General features: G+C 45.0%; 3 protein-coding genes across 3 annotated transcripts; 1 reads left to right on the forward strand and 2 right to left on the reverse strand.

Moving 5' to 3' along the window:
• The first annotated feature begins 227 nt into the window (after positions 1-227).
• LOC102718599 (UDP-glucuronate:xylan alpha-glucuronosyltransferase 1-like) lies at positions 228-5,550 on the forward strand. The gene is made up of 5 exons (XM_006645057.3): positions 228-422; positions 961-1,130; positions 2,954-3,154; positions 3,301-3,938; positions 4,190-5,550. The coding sequence occupies exons 2-5, from the start codon at positions 1,081-1,083 to the stop codon at positions 5,209-5,211; spliced, it is 1,911 nt and encodes a 636-aa protein (XP_006645120.1). The 5' UTR covers positions 228-422; positions 961-1,080; the 3' UTR covers positions 5,212-5,550.
• A 3,727-nt stretch (positions 5,551-9,277) lies between these two features.
• On the reverse strand, positions 9,278-13,364 carry LOC102718881 (probable pectinesterase/pectinesterase inhibitor 51). Its single transcript, XM_006645058.2, has 2 exons — positions 11,782-13,364; positions 9,278-10,111 (listed from the first exon to the last, which is right to left on the reverse strand). Exons 1-2 carry the CDS (start codon positions 12,719-12,721, stop codon positions 9,420-9,422), a joined length of 1,632 nt encoding a protein of 543 aa, XP_006645121.1. The 5' UTR covers positions 12,722-13,364; the 3' UTR covers positions 9,278-9,419.
• An 810-nt stretch (positions 13,365-14,174) lies between these two features.
• Positions 14,175-17,927, reverse strand: LOC102719160 (protein trichome berefringence-like 7). The gene is made up of 4 exons (XM_006645059.3): positions 16,642-17,927; positions 15,606-15,764; positions 15,151-15,428; positions 14,175-14,526 (listed from the first exon to the last, which is right to left on the reverse strand). The coding sequence occupies exons 1-4, from the start codon at positions 17,457-17,459 to the stop codon at positions 14,504-14,506; spliced, it is 1,278 nt and encodes a 425-aa protein (XP_006645122.2). The 5' UTR covers positions 17,460-17,927; the 3' UTR covers positions 14,175-14,503.
• Between the last annotated feature and the right edge of the window lie 6,089 nt (positions 17,928-24,016).

A 24,016-nucleotide genomic window follows, 5' to 3' on the forward strand; every position in this document is an offset into this window, starting at 1 on the left:
TTAATTTAATTTTATAATTTAATTGAGACCAGTTTAGCACACATAATCCATCATTAATCTCTTCCATTGCAGTCCATTATCCTCTCGCGCACTGTCGATGGATGCCTAACCATTCTCACCGACTGACGCTAATCTCCGGCCCCTTCACGTACAGCAAAGAAATGGGAAAAAACTTCTCCTCTTCCTCTCTGTATATAACGCTCCGGCTGCCTCACTGCTCTCTCTACAGCGAGCTTTGCGAGAGGGAGAGGGGGAGAGAGAGAGGGGTGAGAGCCGGAGCCGCTCATAGCCTGCCAAGAACGCTAGCTACGCCGCCACCAACTGAGCCCCCCCTGTCTCTTCCCGTGGCAAGCGCGGCCGGCCATTTCCGCCGGCGCCGGCGCGCGCCCGGTGCGGTGCTCCTAAGTCCGCCACCTCTGCGGGTGCGTACGGACACAGTGCTGAGGAGTTCTCAGTCATCTCCTCCTCCTCCTCCTCCTTCTTTCCGTGTGACATCTGCGCCATCCTGTTCTCTGTGTTGTTCTTGGCCACTTGATCTGGTTTGATGCGTTGCTGTGGGAGCTGCTCGAGGCGCTTTTGGGGGGGGGGGGGGGGGGTGGTCTGTGCGGCGCCACCATTTGCTCGATTTGGTATCCGGGTTCTCTCTTTTTCGCGGCAGCTAACAGATTTATGGTTCTTTTTTGCCGTGTTACCATGCCGATGTCGGATTTTGGCTTGCAACTGCCTTCTACTTTGCATTTCTATTAAATGTTTGCTCTTCTTATTCCTTGTGTGTGTTCGGTTGTTCACCCTGGCCACTATGACCACTACGCTCTGCTGTTCTTGTGGGGAAATGTTTTTTATCTTTGCCTGCTGCTACTCTCTCTTCGTTCGTCCTGTATGGCATTGGATTGTTTCCTTTTGCCTCGGTGAAGTCAGTTGCTCACACGAATCCTCCTGTGTCTCTGGTTCTGATTTCAGATGAGAAGCGGCGCCACAGCGGCGGCGACAGTGTGGTCGGCCTCCGCCTGAGACCGGAGAGCCAGTCGACGGCCAGGGGGAAGATTCGGGTGGACTGAGAGGGAAAGAACGGGAGTGGCCATGGGTTCCTTGGAGACGACGAACACGCGGTACCGGCCGGCCGGAGCAGCGTAAGATCTCTCTCTACCACGCTGTCTCGATCTGAAGAAAGGCTCCTCCTTTGCGTGCCTCTCTTTTTAGCTGGTTATGCCCTTGATGCTGCTCTCCTCGCGTGCTAAACCCGGCTTGCTTTGCCATGTGCTGCCATGTGTTGCATGTTGAGTTCGATTGACTCAAGAAGTAATTAGGCTATTGCCGATGTGCGTGTGCGGTGCCCGGCGCCGGCGGCCATATCATCATGTAATCTTGCAGGTGGTGGTGGTGGTGTACTGGCCCTGCACGCTGTACAAGATGCCGTTCTTTTCCTTTCGGTCTCCGTTCATCATGCGTTCCTCCTTAACTTCCCTGATATTGTAGGTGGTGTGGTGGGTGGTGGTTGTGCTGCCTTTATGGCATCCATCCATCCATCAATCCGTTCTTCCCTTGTTGATGTTCCTGCTACTGCAAACTGCAGAAACATGCTCTCTCTGCATGTTTTCTCTCTCTTTTTCTTGTGTGCTGCCGCTCCTGATGCGTGTTGGTTGATGCTGATGTGCGGAGAAAATGGATGTCTGTTTTTGCGGATTTCCCTCAAATCTCCTGGCGGAAAGTTGGTTTTACTTTTGTGGCCATCTGATCCCCTTTTTTAGCTGCTACCATTTGGCTAAAATTGGCTGTGCTGTGATGTGGAGCCAGGGCGTCGGTGGTCATGTGTTCGCACTGCCAATTTGACCCCAAAGACTACGCCTTGCATCGCCAGCGCCATTAAAATTGCAGCATGCATTAGTTCCATGTGCAGTCTGTAGTGGTCACCGGGTTTGCCACGTTTGAAGCGGGAGCTACAGTTGCTTTGTGCCTGTGACCCATCAGTGCCAAATGAGAGAGCTTAGCGTGTAGAAAATGTTGGGTTTTGGCCTAGTTAGATGCTTCGATGCACGGCCAGTCTAGTGGGTCAGGGGGGTCGTTTCCATTGTTTTGAATCAAAATTTCTTGACAAAGCTGTCCCCTTCACAGCTGGGATTACCCATGAGTGCAGCTTTTCGTTTCGTGTTTAACGGTTTTTAAATTGCGAAGTGCACTTTTGGATTTGAGACTAAGAACATGGGGTTAGGTACCCGGGTATCTTTGTGATTAGTGATGCTTTCCTTTCCTAAAAGATGTGTGTGACTAATAAAGCAAGAATGGAGGGAAAATGAATTGGCACCACTTCTTTTTGCTAATCTTTTTCTTTAATTCTCAGTGCTGAGAACCTTGCGGTTTTGTTCTCTTTTAGCCTTTTGTCTTTGATAGCTAAACAACTTTAGTGTGATCACTTTTCCATATTACAGTAAGAGATTTCAGTTCTCCTTTCAAAAGATGTGCTATGTTTTATTAAGATTTAGTATTACAAGGCCTGTTTGTCCATAGAAGCAGGACCAAATAGACACAAGACTATGCAAATTTCTAGGAAAGCAAAACATGATCACCAAGAAAATGTTTTCTAAGTTATCTTTCTGGAGGTAAGTAATGGGAATAGTAGGGCCGTTGGGACCAGGGCATGTTTTCTAGTATTACTTACAATCGATATGGACCTTACCAATCAAATTTTTATTACTTCAATGTGCTTTAGATCAAAATACAACAATCTAAGTTGGTCTTTCGGGGAAACCATATCGTACTTATTTCTTCTTCAGCAATACTTCCATATGCAATCTCTTTCTCCTTTTTCCAGATGGAAATTCAAAAGGCATTCTTTTCACCTTGTTTGCTGACTATCCTTTATCAAGGGGTTTCCTTTTGAATTATTACTTGATGCACGAATATTACTATGAGAAGTTGCTGTCTCTAAGTGTGTTTCTTCTATACCTTCTTTCAGTGATGACACGGCTAAGAGAAGGACGCAGAAAAGCAAAAGTTTCAAAGAGGTTGAAAAATTTGATGTATTCGTCCTCGAAAAAAGCTCTGGTTGCAAGTTCCGGTCCTTGCAACTTCTGCTCTTCGCCATCATGTCTGCTGCATTTCTGACACTATTGTACACTCCATCAGTGTATGACCATCAGATGCAGTCTAGTTCTCGGTGAGTAGACCTATCAAAAGGAAACTTGTTACAATATACTGGTGGCAGTAGAATCAATTCCTCTAGAATCATGGTGGTTATGTTGGAGTAATGTATGACAAGAAACTGTATACTCATTTGCTCACACTAGTTCATATGCTTTACAGGTTTGTCAATGTTGGGTGGATATGGGAGAAGACCATCCCTGATCCACGATATGTATCTTCAGTTGGTTTTCAGTGGGAGGATATATATAAAACTGTTGAAAATATAAATGGCGGTGACCAAAAGCTCAAAGTTGGACTCTTAAATTTTAATAGCACTGAAATTGGCTCATGGACACAATTGCTCCCAGAAAGTGACTTTTCGATAATCAGGCTAGAGCATGCTAAGGAAAGCATAACATGGCAGACTCTTTATCCTGAATGGATTGATGAGGAGGAAGAAACAGAGATACCATCGTGTCCATCACTTCCAGATCCTAATTTTCCAAGAGGGACACAATTTGATGTTGTTGCCGTGAAACTTCCCTGTACCCGAGCAGGTGGGTGGTCAAGAGATGTTGCACGCCTGCATTTGCAACTATCTGCAGCAAAAGTGGCAGTGACTGCTTCAAGAGGCAATCGTGGTATCCATGTTCTGTTTGTGACTGATTGCTTCCCTATTCCAAATCTCTTCTCTTGTAAGAACCTTGTGAAACACGAAGGCAACGCGTGGATGTACAAGCCTGACTTGAAGGCACTTAGGGAGAAGCTCAGACTTCCAGTTGGATCCTGTGAACTTGCTGTTCCACTAAAAGCAAAAGGTATGGCGATTACTGCCAGCATTTTTATTAGCTTCCCATCTAATGACACTTGGTTTAAATACCGATGTTGCTGCATTTCTTTTTGCATGATAACTTAATTCTGCAATATGAAAGCAAGAGTATTTGCTTTAACAGAGATATCTTAATGGTTTTTGTCTGATAATGTTAGAATATACTTTTGCGCCTTCTAGATTTTTTTTCCGCATGACATCGATATTTACAGTAGATAACATTTTTGATCTCCTTTACAGCACGACTTTACTCGGTAGACAGACGGAGAGAAGCATATGCTACAATTCTGCATTCAGCAAGTGAATACGTCTGTGGTGCAATCACAGCTGCCCAAAGCATTCGCCAAGCAGGATCAACTAGGGACTTTGTTATTCTTGTTGATGATACCATAAGTGATCACCACCGAAAGGGCTTGGAAGCTGCTGGGTGGAAGGTCAGAATAATACAAAGGATCAGGAATCCGAAAGCTGAGCGTGATGCATATAATGAATGGAACTACAGCAAATTCCGTCTATGGCAGCTCACAGATTATGACAAAATTATATTTATTGATGCTGATCTCCTCATTCTGAGAAATGTAGATTTTCTGTTTGCAATGCCAGAAATCACCGCTACTGGCAACAATGCAACACTGTTCAACTCTGGAGTAATGGTTATTGAGCCTTCAAACTGCACATTCCAGTTGTTGATGGAGCACATCAATGAGATAACATCTTACAATGGCGGTGATCAAGGGTACCTGAATGAGATATTCACATGGTGGCATCGAATTCCGAAGCACATGAACTTCTTAAAACATTTCTGGGAGGGGGATGAAGAGGAAGTGAAGGTGAAGAAGACAAGGCTGTTTGGTGCTGACCCACCAATCCTCTATGTCCTTCACTATCTGGGTCTCAAACCCTGGCTGTGCTTCCGGGATTACGACTGTAACTGGAATGTGGAGATACTGCGTGAGTTTGCCAGTGATGTTGCGCATGCCCGTTGGTGGAAGGTACATGACAAGATGCCAAAGAAACTTCAGCACTATTGTCTTTTGAGATCAAGGCAAAAGGCTGGGTTGGAGTGGGATCGGAGGCAGGCCGAGAAAGCAAATTTCACTGATGGACATTGGAGGCGGAACATAACTGATCCTAGGTTGAAAACTTGCTTTGAGAAGTTCTGCTTCTGGGAGAGCATGTTATGGCACTGGGGTGAGGCCAAGAACTCAACGAACGAAAACCCGGTGCCAGCGACACCTACTGCGAGCCTCTCAAGCTCATGAGATGTGTAGATAGCCCTATACCAGATACAAACTTCTAAGCTCCATACATACATAGCAACAGCTTGTAAAGGTAGCTATGCTTAGGTTTTTCGACAAAACTATACCTTGTGTTTGCTGTCATGGCTACAGCTCTGCTTTGATGGCTCACATTTTTTTGGTTTTTTGGCCAATAATTCATGAGTATAGGTAAATTTTCTGTTCAAGAATTGTTTGGTCGGTTCGGGGTTGGTTGTTGCTCAGCTGCAATAACCAAGTTTGATGTATGGGTTGTTGAACTGTTTCAGTGATCAAATCTGGAGTGATGCAACATGAGATTGCTGACCAGCAAACACTGCCAAACACTGCTTCCTTTTGACATGAATATTGTATTGCTGTACTTGAGTTGGATTAGAGCCACTGCTGATCGCTGGGGCAGCTGGGGGCCATTTCATACTGGTAGTTCCTGAAGCACCTGGTATTGTATTTATGCTTACTCATTTACTCATACTTGAGTTAAGAGTAGTGCGTCCTGTATTGCACATAGCAATTGCGGAGATTGCAATCAACGACTGCATTCAAAACTCAAGTGATGAGCCCCCATTTCGTGGGCCCCCATGCATGCACAGGCAGATGCAGTACTCCAGTTACTCACCTAACAATGCAGCATTGAAATGCCCTGCTCCTCACTGCAGGTATAGAACATGGGCACACCCAGATTTCTGAAAGAGATCTGGTAGCGATGCAATGCCATGCCATGCTGCCAAAGAAGAAGAACATCATCATTTCCCAGTATCAATTATTTAGTCATGCTTCCGTTCCCTTCGAGATGCAGCCTTTCGGGGGTGCTCAGCTCAGCATGCTGCCCTTTTCCAACGGCAACGCACCGACTAAAGCATGAGTGTGAGGGCATTTTTAACCCATAACACACATAATTTTTATAAACTCTACATTATCACAAAATTAGTACTAGACACCACTCTTTCAATATAAATACCACTATCCATACTTCAATTTAATACTATTTATCTCATATGATATTTTAAATATTATGTAGAAACCATGTCTTGTATAGACATGCTTTTATTCTCTTTCCTTATATATTCACTTGCCACATCATTTTTTATCATATATGATAACTTAATTAATATTATGGATACCATTCTAACCATTGGGTTGAGAATGCCCTTAGGCTGTACAAGTTCAAGCGGCATTCTTTGCCAAAGATACTAATCTCCTTGTAGTACTTCCCTTGTCCTTCAAGATGGGAGTAGTTGGAGGATTGCATCACAAGTGATTGACTAGTTTAGTTCTCAAGAACTAGTGGTAGTATGATGCATTTACGCATCTAGATCTGAACATTCTACCGGTGCTTCACTTGCACATAGGTAGTACTGTTCACCCACGCGCTTATCATTTGGAGCCAGTACAAACTGTTTACTATTGTAAATTTCTAGTTTTGTTATTTTCATGGATATATATAATGTGTATGTATACTTAGATAGTATTAATAAAAATCTAGATAAAACTAAAAAAATCATAAAATTGTGAAACTGAAAAGTCTCAGGCAACTTTGGTTTGCAGTAACAGCCATGGGATGAACAGGCAACTTTGGTGTGCTGTAACAGCCATGGGATGAACACGAGGAAAATGTGAATTGCGCGAGTACGAATAGCTAAATCTCTACAGGCCTATAGCTGAATTTTGGTGTACTAGTGTTGAATTGAGGCGTTGTTTATGAGATCAAGCTGGACTAGTTTACGAGCATAAACAAATTCCCCATTGGGTCGAGACATTTCACGCGAATCTCGTGGAAATCCTACCAACTGAGCCGTCCAAAGAGGAGAGGTTTCAGGAAGAGAGAGAGAGAGAGGCGTACACACGTGGTGGTGGCGTTGGAGTCCGGGTGTCCGCTGTCCGGCGAGCACGAGAGTGGCGCGTCCATCGAGTGTCATCTTCCTCCGTGCCGCCCTGCGCCACAGCACCCACCACCATCAGGGCAAAAGCGAGCGGTCGTCGCGCCGCGCATGGCATGGACCGACTCGGTGGTGCCTGCCCGCTGCCCTAGGCAGGGAGGGACCTCCGGCGACACGCGTCCTCGCGGTCGTACCTGTGCCAGGAGAGACGCCAGCTTTTAGCGGTTTGACCGGGTAAAGAGGAACCAAACCAAAAGGCCGAAGAAGAGAGAGAGATTGCCTACCGTTTCTGTGCTCACTCGTCCATGGCGTTCGCCGACGCGACGCGGCAAGCCGGCAAACTCCGGGAGGGCCTCACTCTGGCACGGAAGAAGGATAACGAGGGATGCCGCGGTGGTTTCGGTTTGGTTAGCCTCTCGTTTGCGTGGTCACGTCGCGGTCGCGGTGTGCCAGGCCGGTGGCAGCGGCGGCGGCGGCGGCGGCCGCGCTCGGTGCGGACCGTGGCTCTGCACGGTCAACACGCGTGGGCCGAACGTATCCGGGCTTTGCAGTAGCCCACTAGTTACTGTGTTCTGTGGCATTTGAGAGGACGGCCCACACCAACAACTAAAAAGCCGATCCGAACGTTTGACACAAAAGTGATGTGCCGTTACGTTGGGCTTGAAAACTTGAAGGCCGAAACTCAAGGCCGCCCAAAAGGCCGGCCTCTCTGAACATGATGACCGGATACCATGGGCCCGTCAAACCTGCGTCACAGTTTACTGGCCATATTCAGTCAGCAATTAGCGTCGACGATTTCTCCTATAAGAACAAGGCTAATAATATAGCCAAGAAACCGTCTATAAAACTTCGTGTAGCTTTTTATTAGCGCATTCATATATTAGTCAGTCTTTATCATTAATGCAAGACTCAATTGTCTCTATGAAAGTTTTTTGGTTTTTGTGTCCGAGCTGGCTATAGACCGTGTCTCATCTCTCTCCTCCACCTCAGCATTTAACTAGCTTAGAGTCTGCTATTACAGTTGCTCTAAGAGTAAGACTAATAATATAGCCAACAAGCTGGCTATAAGACTCTTTATAGTCTTTTCTTAGCACACCTATATAGTAGTTAGCTCTTTATTATTGTTGCATGACCCATATGTCTCTCTCACATAGTTTTTTTTCTTATGTCCAAGCTGGCTATAAGAGACTTCTCTATCTCCTTCCCTCATTCCTCCACATAAGCATTTAGCCAGCTTTAAAAGTATTAATTACTTCCTCTAAGAACATCCAAGATATGCTTTAAAAGTATTAATTATACAATAAATATCCTGATATGTTTGCCTTTATATACTGTGAATATGATCTATATAAAATTAATTGTTAAAATAGTCCATAGACATATGGAATATTCATAAGAATAAATATTCTCACATCTTTTTTGTTATTTCAGACCCACTTTATTTTCTAAGCTATTTATAAGCATAGTAAAATTTGCTATAACTAATGACACGTGATGAGTTCCGTCATATAGACTATATGATATTTATACACTAATATACACTAAGCATTTCGGCGCTTGTCTTGAAATTGACCGGCGAGTCACCGCGCATGTATGCAAGTGCACTCTGAAGTGGGTAGGCAGAGACGGCGCAGAGCATTACTCGGAAATTGGTTGGTCCTCCTGGTTTGGTCGTGCGGAGGGCGGCGCTGCACACCGGCAAATGGGGCGGTGAAGAGGGCGGTGGAAGGGAAGGACACTGCACGACGACGGAAAAAGGGTTTGCTGCTAGTGATGGGATGATGGACCACCACACTACGAGTGAGGGGAGATGATAATGTTCTCGCGATGCAGTCACGCCTTATTGCGGAAACCGCACGCCGAGCCTATCTACTTGTCTCTTTCATGCTCTGCATCTGCACTAGAGAAACTCAAAATTGGAGATTTTATTTTGTGGCGTTGCTTTTCGTAGATTTGGCCTTCATGTTCTGCTTGAGCGAGCACGAGATCATCGATCCTCGATTACCAAGTTCACGCTTTTCTCCGACCCTTTTCATTAAAAGCAATTTTATCAATCTTTTTGAGAAGGTACAAAGAGATCACACTGTTTTCTATATTAAATTTGGTATCTTACGTACTATAAAGATACCAAATTTACATAGAAAAAAGTAGTATCTCATTGTACATCCCAAGGATAGGAAAAAAGCTCTTTCATTAAACATTATGCACGGCACAATGCGTTTGCGAAGCTGCATCGATCGACGAAGTTGGTAGTTGGTGTACCACCTCAAGCTGTATCGGCCTCTACTGGGTCGGTGGTTACTGCTTTATGCTACGCTACTGTACTTTGGGTATCCACTTGTCACCCTGTATGAAGCTGGCGACGCTGTACACGCCGACGTGGTCCTTGGGCACCTGGCTGCTCCACCCAATCCTGCTCCCGCCGGCGCCGGCGCCGCCGGGGCCGGCGCTCTCGTACTCGCCGTAGTAGAGCGTCTTGAGCGCGAAGTCGCCGTTCCAGGCCATCCACCCGCGCGGCTGCACGATCTCGGAGAGCGTGCAGCCGACGTACACCGTGCGCGAGTACTCCTTCCAGGGGCGGCCCAGGTAGACGTGGTGCACGCCGGGGTTCTGCCGGTACATCGCCATGTAGTCGTCGCTGCCGTTGACGAGGCAGCCGCGGAGCACGATCCCCGTGGGCTGCGCCGGGTCGGTGCGGCCCTGCGCGGTGACGGCGTCGTTCTCGCCCTTCTCCGGGTGGAGCTGCCGCGGCACGACGGTCAACGCGGTGTCGTGGAGCACGGTGGCGGAGTTGCCGAAGACGAAGTCGACGGTGCCGGAGACGCGGCACCGGGTGTAGAACTGCCGCATGGCGTGCGCGTAGAGCGTGTCCTGGTGGCCCAGGAGCTCCACGGTGTCCAGCACCGTGCGGTCGCCCGACGACCGGAACGCCACCGCCTGGTGCGCGTCGGGCCCCGCCGTGTTGGAGATCGTCAGGTCGCGCGCCATGAAGCCGTCAGCCAGAACGCCTGGAAACAAGATTCAATCGAGATCACGAAACACGATCCTGGCAGCGTAAAATTTGCTGTAGCCTAGGGTACGAGTACAATCACGTCTCGTGACACAAGAATCTCATAGCAAAATTACAAGCAGTGAATAGAACTGGCAGGTCGAGGACCGTGGGTTTGGGGTTTTTCTAAAAGAAAAACAAAATGGTATATTTGCAAACAAAAAGTATTTGTAAATAATTTATATATATATATATTCAGATCGGTCTAGAAGTCAAAGCTAAAAAATAAATTTTAATAAAAAAGATACTAAATCAACTATAAATTAAAATTTTATCTTCCCAGCATAAACGAAAAAGAAAACACATGGACTCTTTGCACACCAATTTAATTCCCTGTTTGGCAGGGACCACCAAAAAGGCAAAGGCATGGAAAGGTGCATGTAATCTTTTTCTTTGCCTAGCAGTAGAGAGGCTCGTGACACTGCGACGCATTGTCGCTTCCGGCATTACTAATTGGATGGCCTAAAAGAGTGAACGGTAAAAAGAAAGAATGTTTCATTGCGCGGTGACCTAGACTGATTAATCATTTGCAAGAGTAAAGCACGTCGAGGCCTAATTATGATGAAGGAAATAATGACAAAACTATATTGCTCATGCCTCATGGAACGAAATAGCTGGAATCTAGCTGAATCGCTTCTATATTCTTTTGGTGTTAGTAGACTGCACCAACAGATAGTGCCCATAGCAGTGATAACCTGTCTGTCCAAATGTCCATTAGACTACTGTGGCAAACTGGCAATCAGATGGCAATTTGTAGCCATCACCTGCATGCAGCCCTACAACTATCTGTTTTGTACTTTTGTCTTAGCTTAGGAAAAGAACGAAACTAATGGACCTACATGGTCTAATGCGAGAATTTCTCACATTTTTACAAATGAACTCATCTAGAAACATTATTAAAAAATAAACTCATTTCTCAGGTACATGTTACCAGAAACATTATTCAAAAATAAACTCATTTCTCAGCGTCACGTTACGTGTTACGTTGTGCGCCGAGGTATAACAATATGGCACAGAGGTGATGTTGATTGAGATCTTGTATGCGTCGAGATACGGTTAGCGCAGAGTTAGATCAGTCAACTCCACCTCGGCGCCGCTGTTATACCTCGACGTCACGACCCATGGCGCAAATAAATATGTCTATTCTTTTGATGATGTTTTTATTTATTTGTAAAATTTCTTTGTGAAAAGTTAAAAACACTTTTCTAATGCGTCATGCGTGGAATAAACTACGGATAAACAAAGCAAGAGCTACAGACACAGAGCCGGGCATGCAAATGCGACTGGATGCACAAATTTCACATCGTCACGCAGTGCAGCAGTAGTCACTCATGTGGCATGCCGGACGCAACGTACACGAAAGCCAAAGAATTAGGCCCACGTCACGAACATAGTAATCCACGGAAAGGCGGTTTTAGCTGCAGACAAAGAGCTAAATGGGTCGGTCACGAGCAGCAGGTAAGCGCTGGCCACCGCATTGATTCATGCACGTACTACGTGTCTACGTGTACCACCGTAGAAAAAAAACGTACGCCGGCTACCGTGTACGGTATACGGGTGGGTATACGTGCAGGTGCAGCACAGATAAGATAGAGATGAAAGAAGGCGAATACGGGTTGGTATACGCACCTACGGTCGCAGTATTGAAGGTGGAGACGCCGGACGTGTCGGCGTTGAGGTCGCCGGTGATGACCGTCCGCCCCATGCCGTCGCCGACGACCACCACGTTCGTCTTCTCCCACGGCACGTTCACCGTCTCCTTGTACACCCCCTCCTTCACGTGCACCACGAACCAGCCGTCCCCGTAGTCCGCCGCCGCCGCCACCGCCTCCCCCACCGTCTTGTAGTGGCACCCGGCGCCGCAGACCGTCACGTTGGGTGGGAGCCCCTTGGGCACGCCGAACGCGTCCTCGTCCGCGGACCCCACCGCCGCGGGGGGCCAGTAGCCATCGCGCTCCGTCTGCGGCGGGGCCCACCGGGAGGTGTCGTCGCCGTAGCGCTGCAGGGCGGCGAGCATGGAGATGTAGTTGCTATTGACGGCGATGGTGTCGTCGAGGTAGGCCATGGCGTCGGAGATGGTCCGGGAGAAGTTGACGTACTTGTAGGCGGACCAGCAGTCGTAGAGGTGGAGGAGCGCGGTGGAGGCGGAGAGGAGCGACGACGGCGAGGGCGGCGGCGAGAGGCGGTGGGCGGAGAGGGAGAGGAACGTGAGGCAGTTGGTGGCGGCGTTGGAGAGGTTGACGTTGGAGGAGCCGGCGAGGACGGACCGCGCCGTGGAGACGGCGGGCGGGATGCGGGCTTTGAGCGCCGCGAGCGTGGCGGCGAGGAGGTCGGAGTTGGACGCGTCGGCGGAGGCGTTGGAGAGCGTGGAGACGCAGACCGGCTGGAACCGCGTGGCGTTGCAGGCGAGGAGGACGGCGAGCGGCGCGGCGTAGGAGGACGGCGTGGGCTTCGACGGCGACGGCGGGTGGTGGTGGTGGCGCGAGGAGAGGGAGGATGGGAGATGGATCAGGAGGAGAAAGATGAGGAACGGAACGAGACGAAGCGGCGCCGGCGCCGGCGGCGACATTGGTGATGGCCGGATGGAATCGAGCGCGCGCTCGAGTGGGGAGACGGAGCAACGAAAGTGGAGCGTGTAGTGGTGGTTAGACTGGTTAGTTATATCGGCGACGGAGACAGTGGCGGGCAGGGGCAGCGGCTTGGTTGGGCAAGTTTTGTGTAATTGGCTAGTAACAGAAAGGAAAGCATTGATGATTGTAATTGGCTAGTAACAGCTGAATCTTTGGCGATGGTATTGCTGCCATTTATGTTGGATTTGTCTTCCATCTCCAAGCATTGCATTTGCACCACCAGGTGAAAAGACATCACCTGCTGAGTTGCTGCTAGTATTTGAACGATTTGTCTTTCCCCAATGGACCCTAGTCTTAGTTTGTACCTGCACCATTGGGTAAAATCAACCTAGAAAGTAAAGCAGACGATTTTCTAGGACATTTTTTTCCCGGAATACGGTCAATCAGTTATCTTTCGGGGTCGATCGCATTCCTCGACTCTGCTCTCATTTGGTTTGCCTCATGCATGAAGCCACCGTAGACATCTAGTAGGGGTGCTTGAAATTGCCCAGCCGTGCACGACAGGCACTGCCCTCTTAGGTTGCATCCACGTCAGGGTGTATCGAAGAGTTCGTTTAGCCATGCCATCTGTCAGTTCGAACAAACACGATCACTAAGCCCCGCAAACATGCATAGTCCCTTATATATCAGTATACGTTAATCATGAAAAACTAAACGACCTGCCAGGTAATAAGCCTAAATTTTTTACTTATAAAATTTAAATATTAGATTTAAAATGGATTGTAAATAAAACTATTTTAAGCTAAAAAATTTAGGTATCAAACAGGATTGTGAAATAATGTTCTATTAACATCCCTGGAGGTCGCATAACAATGTAGCCATGTGATGTCCTGCTCCCCACAGGACCTGATGTCCCAGCCGCCGAATAGAGATGGGTGGTTTTTTCCCGTCCAATGCCACCTTGTCTACCATAGTTTGCCGGACATGATCACGGGAATAACAGTGGACACAGGTCAGCATCTGGCGGACCAGTGTCCACTCGGGTACTTGCTGTTGCTGGTTAGGCACACCAGCACCGCAGCACATATGCATGTATGCGCAAGTATGAAACTACGTGGATCACAGACTTGCAGCCGATTTTTCATACTTATAAGCCAAAAATTTAAATTTTTAACATTAAATTTAAAGTAGATTTTTGAATTTTTATTATATTTTTTCAGCCTTGACTTTTAGATCACTAAAAATAAGTATATAAAAGTTTTATTCATAAATTATTTTTTATTTGTAAAATATGTCATTTGACTTTTCCCTTCAATAAGCCAACCAATCACGTTTTGTTGTCAATATCCTTCATGATAGATTTAGCATTAATACCAGTATAACTGTAGCACACAAGGAAAAAAGAAGGCCACATGGATTATCCTATGGCAAACCACTGGATTGTATGTAGCTAAAAAGAACAAAAAATAGACCAAACAGATTTAATGAATGAGTTCCCAAAAATTTGCAAATTAATTGGTGTTTACATACAGGTTGCCGATTTTGATGTTTTCTGTCTAAAAGGAAAAACAGACAATGATACATGTGTAACTAAGGAGACGTGTAATCTTTCTCGAGCGCTCGAGGAAAAATATTGGGACAAAAAAAAAAGATGCAAATACCTGTTGCGGATGCTGCTGTCTATGAAAATTAATGATCCGCTCTTTGATATCAGACGAAACAGAAGCAGCAGGAAGAAAAGGGAAAAATAAAAAGAAAGTATAATGTCAGCAGTCAGTCAGTCAGCCAGCCAACGTTCGCCAACCTGCAAAATTGCATGAGGCAAGATCAGATCGGATCGGTATATCACCATTTATATATCTCCAGAATATGCAAGCCATCAGTTCGAAGACAGATGAACACAGCACCACATGCAGTGCCATTGTGCCAATCATCCGCAACGGACTGAATTCTGCAAATGCCTACGACTACTTCGATCACATTCAAGGTATTTCCTTTTTGAAACGAGACATTCAAGGTATTTCAGGATAACATTACCACGAGTTACTTCACTAGAGGAACATAGATAGGCTGGACGCATTCATTTGTGTTCAGGTTATAGTTTTCTCACGCCAAATTTTGGACACTAAGCAATTGTCATGTTCAGGTATTGATTTCACACATAGCTAGAGAGTTCAGCTTTTTTATTATTACGAAGGCAACAACCTTACCAGGTTCTGGTGACAAAAAAAGAAACAAGGGGACTTAGGTATGAAGAAATAAATAGCATATGTTACACTATATACAGTTGGGGGTTCCAGGTTACCTTGCAATCAAAGAACTAAGGAGAAGAAAAATACATGGGATTACTATGCAGTGTTTTGCATGGATGATTGAAGGAATAATGTAAAAAAATATGCTCAAAGAATCTTAACATGAAGGATCTTACCATTTGTCAGAAGGTGCGAAATTACCAGTTCATTCCAAGCATCTGGCACTCCAGGAAGGCACCAGTGACTGCAATCAAGTATGGTTGAAGGATGACTCCATATACCAATATGAGCATCGCTTCGGAAGGCCCCCATCAAAGTCACATTCAGGATAGTAGCAGGAACACTCGTGTTCACCACAACACCAGCGAGTATATCTCCAAATTCACTTCTATCATCTCCTTTGGCTTCAGCCATAGGAAATTCAGTTACTTCACATACCTTTTGATTAGAACCACTGTAAACATCCAAAAAGAAAACAATATATAAATGATTGGATGTTTTTTTGCAAATAATTTACACCTTTTCAAACCACAATAAAAACAGTCTTACATGTTTTCACTAGGCACATTTATAATATAACAAGGGAAGAATAATACACTGGTAAAGATCCGATATATGTGAGAAAACACACCTCCAATGAGATGGCTCATATGTGCGGAAGAAGACATGTGTTCGTTTCAAATCCACCTTTTTCTTCACCCAGGAAGCCCATGTTTCAAGTGCCATTTTGAAAGCAGAATTAATGGATGTCCCCAGTTTAAGCAAACCTCCAGCTTCAAAATAGCAGCCCCTGTTGAAAACATAAAGCAATGCTTTCCCATTAATTGAAGACTGAGACCAAGAAATGATAATTCAGTAGACTCAGCATAATTGGTAACAATTTGCAATAATAGGAAACCACATTAGTTGAAATACTAAGGGAAAGTGTCCACTGAGAAAAGTACAGCGAGACAATAGGCAAAATATTCAAATGATTAATGCAAATTTTGTTCCCTAAAGTAATGCAATACTGTAACACAAAAAAATTAATGCTGGTAAATGAGTTATAATCCCATATAAATTATATTTTAGTGTGCAGTAGTCATACAAACATGAAAACAAGGTAGGCCACTGTTTCTGGATACAAGAGGAGATGATCATGAATAAGTTTGAACAGGATTTATTAGTATAATCAAGATATAATTCCATTGTAGACAGTCCATGTTCCCTAACTACAACTACTCAGGTGAAGACCACAATGCACCAACATCAGCCATCGAGTATACGTGACAGGAGAACCAAAAACACTGTGGTGCTGGTTAGCAAAACTAAGATCAAGGCAACCCATCATTTGTTTTTGTCATTTTGTTATTATCAGTACTCTTGATCAATCCACTTCATGATTCCTGAAGAGCATAAATTATGCAAAGCTCTTAAAAAAAAACACTGCCTATCACCCCTTTGATCTACTAAGGGTTGCTTAGAAGTCACAGGAAATCAAATCAGATAGCTTTCAAAGGGACACTGCTGTCTATTTTCCCAACCATTGCCATGCGGCCATGCCCAGAGCGTCTATCCAGGATTTTGAGGAAAAATAAATGTACTGGAGCAAACATATATTAGGCTCGTAGAATTTAGCAAATTCTAAGAACAAATGTGTGCTTTTAAGTACCATGAGAAAAACTCACATATCAAACAATTTGCCGGGAGTCCACCAATGCCCTGAGTTGAAAATAAGCACATCAGCATTCTCCCATTTCCGGCTGATATTATCCATCCTATCAAGCTTGAGAATGGCTCGGACCCTTTTAGGCCCAAGGCGAGGTGCGGGGCTCTGTTGTACAAGGAACACCGACCTGAAGAACTCTACATTCAGGTTGAATGACGCAAACCTCACTCCTAAAAACCGGATTGTCTTTGAGATCTGATTGCCATTAACCTCATAAACTGTCTTAGGGTCCTCAACACCTGCCATGAGCATGCAGATGAAAGATTCCCACTGAGTTCGGCTCATGGAGTCCCCCACGAACACAATCCTCTTCCCCCTCAGCCGTTCCAACACATCCCGGGCACTGAACCGCGGCAAGTCGCACCCCCTTGGCTTCCACCGCCATTTCAGGTAGCCGGTGTCCTTCCTCCCATTTGCAAGGCAATTGAATCCCCTCTCCGCAAATGGGCACTCGGAGCTATTGTACAAGGGATACCTCCCATCAGGCACCCAGCTTCCGTCGAACACGTCGCAGGACTCTAGATTCTCGCCGGCGAACTCCGCGACCACATGGCTACGGCCCAGGTACCGGAACACATACAGATACAGCGCGCAGGAGAGCACGAGAGCGACGGCGGAGAGGAAGAAGGCCAAGGCGGCGCACTCGAACGATGGACCCGAGGGCGCCCACCACTTACGGTGCGCGGCCGCCGCAGCCGCAGACACCCGCGGGCTCCCAACGCCGCCCCTCGCTGTGAGCCGCGCCGATGTGCTCCTGCTAAAGCTCCCGGTCACCATCTCGCCGCCGCCGGCGCCTGATCTCCCATCACACAACCGCCCCGCTGCCAAATCTGTTCGAACAAATCCACCCGAGAATCTATACAGATACCTCCTGTCCCGCTCTCGAATTCGTCCAGCAAATTGGCCGGATCGGGCCACGGGGCACCTAGCCCAGTAACCCGCGCACAGCTCCCCGGATCACGGAGCACCAAATCGTTTACTGTATGATCGGAGACACAGATTTCCGCGATGACCGACGCAGGCGCGACCGCGCGAGGGGAAGATCAGGGCTACTCACCAGATTCCAGCCACTCCTGTTCCCCGGCGATCGCCGGAGTGGCCCGCACGCAACCCTGAACCTCCTCGGAACAGCTCGATATCTAGTCGCGGGTGTGCCGCCGCGAGCTGCGCCTTTCGTCAGCGCTTGCGCCGCGCGAGGAGGCCAAGTCCGAGGAGTAGGGAAGGAGACAGGAGACGGCTCCGCGCGGAGGAGGCGGTGGCTGAGGAACGGGTGATTTAAATACCGGCTCCAGATATACCAGGGGGAAGAAGGCTCTAGACTCACTGACCTGTGGGGTCAGTATACGGTCGGGGCCCATTTGTCATTGGGCAAAACCGCGTACTTTGACTTTCGCGGTGTCGAGAGGAGGGTGGTGGTTCCGTGGTCGTGTGCGGTGACCGGTGAGGTGCCCTTCGTTTTCGACGAGACTGCGGATGGTTGTGCGTATCGTCCACTATCGTACCATCATCACTGTAGCTATTTACATACGGGTGAGTTTTATTCTTCTATGTCAGTGTTTATAACGATAATGTTATAGTATAGTGGTAGAGGGTATAAACCCCGTTATACTCTGTTTGATGAAAGATGAAGCACAAAATATTACTTCTATAGAAAATCTTTTTATAGTTGTTTAAAAGTATTACGATACAATTTCAAAAAACTTTGAAGATTTAAATATTACTCCTATAGAAAATCTTTTTATAGTTGTTTAAAAGTATAACGATACAATTTCAAAAAACTTGAAGATTTTAATAACTGTTTTGTTTGAAATTGTAGTGGTAGATATGTTAGAGTTTGTTTCTGTATTCTTGCTGCATTTGTTGGCAGTTGTGGGCTCTTAGAAACAATATAATTTTTAGAGATCTTTCCATTAATTCACCATTACTTATACCAATTCGGGTCATTTGCCTCTTGTTACATTGGAAAAGGCTGCTGAAGGTGGAAGATGCTGATTTTTTGGAGAGATGGACCACCGCTATTCAAAGTAAAGTTAGAAACCTGCGAGTACCAAGATTAGGGATATGTTAATTGCCTGAGGTTACCTATTTGGCCGTGTTTTGGGTCTATGTTAGTTTCTGTTTTCCTCAGCTTGTGAGTTTTTCGTTTGTTGTTACCAGGTTCTGTGTCCTGGGGTGTGTTCTCGCCCATAAACTTTTGTTTCTGAGCTTGGTGCTCGTTTTGTTTGCTTATCCTATAAAACCGACAACCCTGGTCCACTGTGACCCTGTTTCTAGCTTTATAAAATGTAGGGCTTCGGCTTTTTTCTAAATAAAAAGTATAACAATACACTGTAAACTTAAAAATCTTTTTAATATTTTATAAAGGTGTAATAATGAACTACTATAAAAAAATATTTTTAAAAACATATTATTTAATGGCTTGAAAATCGTGTATGCAAGAGCCTAAGAATAATTGAGAATAAGTGTGCGGGTAATGTGTGCTTCGTTTTTGATAAGATTGGGGATGGTCGTATGGTTACGTACCCTCCCTTGATATAATGGCATTATCACTGTAGCTATTAACATGTGGATTTTATTCTTCTACTAATTTATACTTAATTTATACTTATATTAGTGATTGTAATAACATTGTTATAATGATATACGATACTTCTCCCGGTGGACATGTATGACACCGCTATATAACGGTAAAAGATTTGAACCCAAGCTGTACTTTGATAAAACACAAAAGATTAGTTAAACTTTGTAGCTGTTTAATGGTATAAAGATACAATTAACTACTATAAAATTAAAAATATTTCGAATACTTTATGAAGGTGAGATAATGAACTTCCATATATATATTTTTTGAAAAAACGCTATTCAATAGTTCGGTAAGCGTACATGTAAAAGTCAAAAAAAAAGAGAATAAGTTAGATAAAATAACACAACCTTACTCCGACCGTCTCAGAATATTTGTGGGATCGTTATTTGGCTTTAGCTAAATGACATATTTACAAATAAATATTAATTTATGAATAAAAATTTTTATATACATGCTGCAAAGGGTGAAAAATAAATCATGTTAAAAATTTTTTTGACTTATAAGCATAAATATAAGTGAAAAAGATAAAAACACGTATAAAAGATCGTAGTTAAGCATAAACATAAGTGAAAAAGATAAAAACGCGTATAAAAGATCGTAGTTGTGGATATACTAGTACCTCTTGATTGCTTGGTGTCAGTTTATCACCAGTTAGCCACCTTAACAGCCTATCGCTGCACCACCGGTGAAAATCAACAGGACAACAGCCATACGGAGAGTCAGGTACTCAATGTTTTCATCGCATCAGTATTGCTATGTCGCTCAAGCCCATTGTACATCCACAACTCAAGCCTATTTTTTTTTCCAACTACATCACGTCTAATCTTTAAACATCTAAATAGAGCATTAAATATAGATAAAAAAATAAATTGCATAATTAGGGAGAAATCATGAGACGAATATTTTAAGCCTAGTTAGTATGTGATTTGTCATAAGTGCTACAGTAACCCGTACGTGCTAATAACGGATTAATTAGGTTTAAAAGATTTGTCTCGCAGTTTTATTTATTCGTGTTTAAAAATCTCTCCTGATATCCGATCAAATGTATGACATGACTTCTAAATATTTTATTTTCACGAACTAAACAGCCGCCAAACACCTGAGCAAGTGAGCAGAACTCGATATGGGGTGATGCCAATCCTGGCAGGACAGGTTTACTACCTCACCTCAGTTCCAAACCATCATCATTTCCTTTTATCATTTTAGTAGCATTTTTTTAAATTTGAATGAATTAGATTATCTTTATAAGTATATGTTTGGCTCTAAAATAATTTAAATGATAAAAATTATAGGATTGAGTGCAAAAATACATATATTATAAAACAAAATTGAAGTCATATAAATGTTTATATTTTAACACGGAGTAGGAGAATTAGACTCGATATGGGCAGCGACCTCAAGACAAAGGAATAAGTTCATCTTAGGCCCCTCAACTTAACATCGAGTCCGTTGAGATCCTTTTAACCCTAAAACCAGAAATGTATACCCCTAAACTTGTATAAACCGTTTAAAACGGGTCCCTCGGTAGTATTAACTCAATTTTTGCCCGGTTTTACTGATATGGCATTTGGTGGCCCCACGTGTCAGAATTTTTTTCTTTTTTCTCTTTCTTTTTTTCTCCAATCTTTTCTACCGGTCTCTCCTCTCTCTCCTCTTCCTCTCTTCTCTCTCAGGCTGGGGCGCAGGCGACGGCAGGCCGGCGCGGGCTAGAGGGCGAAGCCACGAGGCGGCAGCTGGGGTGAGGGCAGCGGCGGTGGCAGCTGGGCTAGCAATGGCGGCTTGCGGCGACCCTTCAGCCCGCGTGCGACGTCCACTCCTGCTGGAGACCCACATAGCGGTGGCCCGCTTGGTTGAGCTTCCCGTCGGCGTCGAGTTGTCGACGAGGTGGGCGTGGGAGCGCCACATTTTGTCATGCATGAACTCCCACACCATGATGCCCTCCACGGCTGGGTGAGCAAACGCGGAAACACCTCCCGGAGCACGATCTAGGTCATCGGCGCGCACCGCCTCGTCCGCCGCCGACACATCCAGCTTCGTGATCCCCACGGGCAGCCCCGTCACCGCCAGCTTGTCCAGTGCGTCGTAGATCTCCTAGCCGCTGCAAGCCGTCGTCGCGTGGCACCGCCCTCCAGCCCGCGTCGGCCGCTGGCCTGCCTCTACCTGCATCCCAGCCTGAGAGAGAAAAGATGCATATCGATTAATTAGCTAGTTAGTGGCTGCATGCATATCGATTATTTAGCTAGCTAGTTAGTTAACGCTAGTGAATCCATGCATGTGTTGCATGAGTCTTCTAGCCAGTAGCTAGTGTATGTGTTGCATGAACCTCATTGCGACTAGCTAGTGGCTGCCGGGTGGGGTGGGTGGGTGCCTAGGCGATGGGTGGCCGGGGTGCGGCGAGCTCCTCGCCGGTGTGGACTCGAGGTTAAGCGACGACTACGACGAGGGGAGATGAGGAGCGCGCTGCTGGTGGGGTTGTCGTGCTCGAGCTCGGAACCGACGCTCCGGCCGGGGATGCGGCGGTAGTGCAGATACTGACCGGCGAGGCAAACCCACTGGTCATGCCGACGAGGCAGAAAAGAAGAGAGGGAGAGAGTGGAAGAAAAAAATAGAAAAAAGAGAAAAAAAAGGAAAAACCTCCTGACACGTGGGGCCACTGAAGTATACCTCAACAAAACCGGTCAAAAAGGTGAGTTAATACTGCAAAGAGACGTATTTTGAACGGTTTATACAAGTATAGGGATGCATATTTCTAGTTTTAAGCATAAGGGATCTCAGATAAACTCGACGTTAAGTTGAGAGATATCAGGTGAACTTATTTCCAAAACAAACCATACACAGCGCATTTCGAAGCGAGCAGATCGGATAGGAAACGGCCCAGCTTCTGTGTGCCACACGTGAGTAATAATTCAAATTCCAGCCCAACAGGCTGCACTATCTCGGCAATCTAGCTTTGGACCAACAACGGGCGCACATATGAGCTTGCTTGGAGAGCTTAGTATTCACAAGCAGCTGGTCAGAAGTCAACTTCTCGGAATCTGTGATGTGGCATGATCGGATAAGACAGTGAGACCCATCTAAAAACGGATTTGTCCTTTAGGTGAAGCGAAACACGGTGACGCTTATTTTTTTAGGAATTAATACTATTTTGATGAAAAATCGTAAAAGCAGTGGCCAACCGGAGAAAATCGTGAATATAGATGCTCGTTGGAACGGATGTACTTCGATAGATGTCCTATCGAACGGCCAGCGCGCGACTGAAAAGTAGATTAGACTAGAACGCCAGCGCTGCGATTCGATAGAGCCTATCGAACTGCGGTAGTTTGATAGGCCTGACTGACTCGGTAGTCGAATAGGTGGTGGGTCCTGTCAAACTCCCTCCATTCGATAGGGCCTAATCGAATGTCCACCGTTCGATAGACCCATAAATTCGCGTTTTCCCCGAATAACCTCTACTTTTACGATTTCCCGTCAAAATAATATTAATTCTAAAAAAATCCCTCTTTTGGCCCTTGCCCTGCAAGCACCGAAGCACACCGTCCCTGTTGGCTGTATTGGAGAAAGTCAAGCTCGGAACCTCACGAGTAGGCTTGCTAATGGGTTGGATGGAAATGGATTAAATGAGTATCGTTTTAATTTGGATTGTCTTTGGTTGGGTGCAAATGGATTGTTATTTCAAATGGATTGGATTGGGTTGGGTTACAGAGATAGATGGAGTGGTATGGACTGAGTTTGGTTAGGTGATTTTAGATTTTAAATGGATTTAACCCATGGATGACAAATGGATTCTTTAATTGGGTAGCTAATGGATAAGAGAATAGACATATGTGGGATCCACATGTAGAAATTTATCAAAATTTGCACAAAGTTGCTCTTACACATAATAAATCATCCCACCAAATTTCAGCCAAATTTAATAAATTTTTATAGTGTGAACGCGAGTTTTAAAATTTTAGATCCGAGTTTATACATACCAAATGGACGCATCCATTCTACTAGAGTGGGTTAGATCCATTTTAACTAAATGGTTTGGTGCGGGTTGGACTAAAATTGAAGTTGGATTGGTTTGGATTGGATCCTAATGAAAAACAATTGGGGTAGGTTGGTTTGGTAGACTAGCTAATAAAGAGATGGATTAGAGCGAATTTGGATTGGATCCAAATCCATTGGCAGGCCTACTCACGAGAGGAGTGCCTCTACTGGGTGTCGTGTTCACAAATTCTCCTCTCTTTTTTGTTGAACAATAAATTCTCCTCTTGATGTTAGAGGCTTGCGTGGGCTTTACATAGTGATAAAAATGAAAAAAGTATTTTAAGCTCTTAAATGGCATTCTCTCCTCTATCACATGTCATCTAAATAGTTATAAAAATAAAATAAATAAAATAAATATATTAATACTAAATATGCAGCTCTACAGATATGCACATTCAAATATGACTTTTACAATTCGTAGCAAAAATAATAAATATAATTATGAGTATAAATATACTATTTAGAGTTTAATTTATTATTTTATTATGAATGATCGAAGATATATTTAAATCTACATATATGTGAAGTGATATATATTTTATTAATTGATCTTCGTGATTTTTAAAATTTTTTATAACTATTTCGTTAGCATATAGAAGACGAGGGGATCCCATAGAGTTTAAATCCATTCCCGATAAGAACGAGAAACTCGATTCTAGAAGAACGTCGCAGCATGAGTGCATGTCAGCCCGGGTTCGTGCGGCGCACGAACGCAAACTTG

The sequence above is a fragment of the Oryza brachyantha genome, chromosome 1, assembly GCF_000231095.2.
Source record: "Oryza brachyantha chromosome 1, ObraRS2, whole genome shotgun sequence".
Lineage (NCBI taxonomy): Eukaryota > Viridiplantae > Streptophyta > Magnoliopsida > Poales > Poaceae > Oryza > Oryza brachyantha.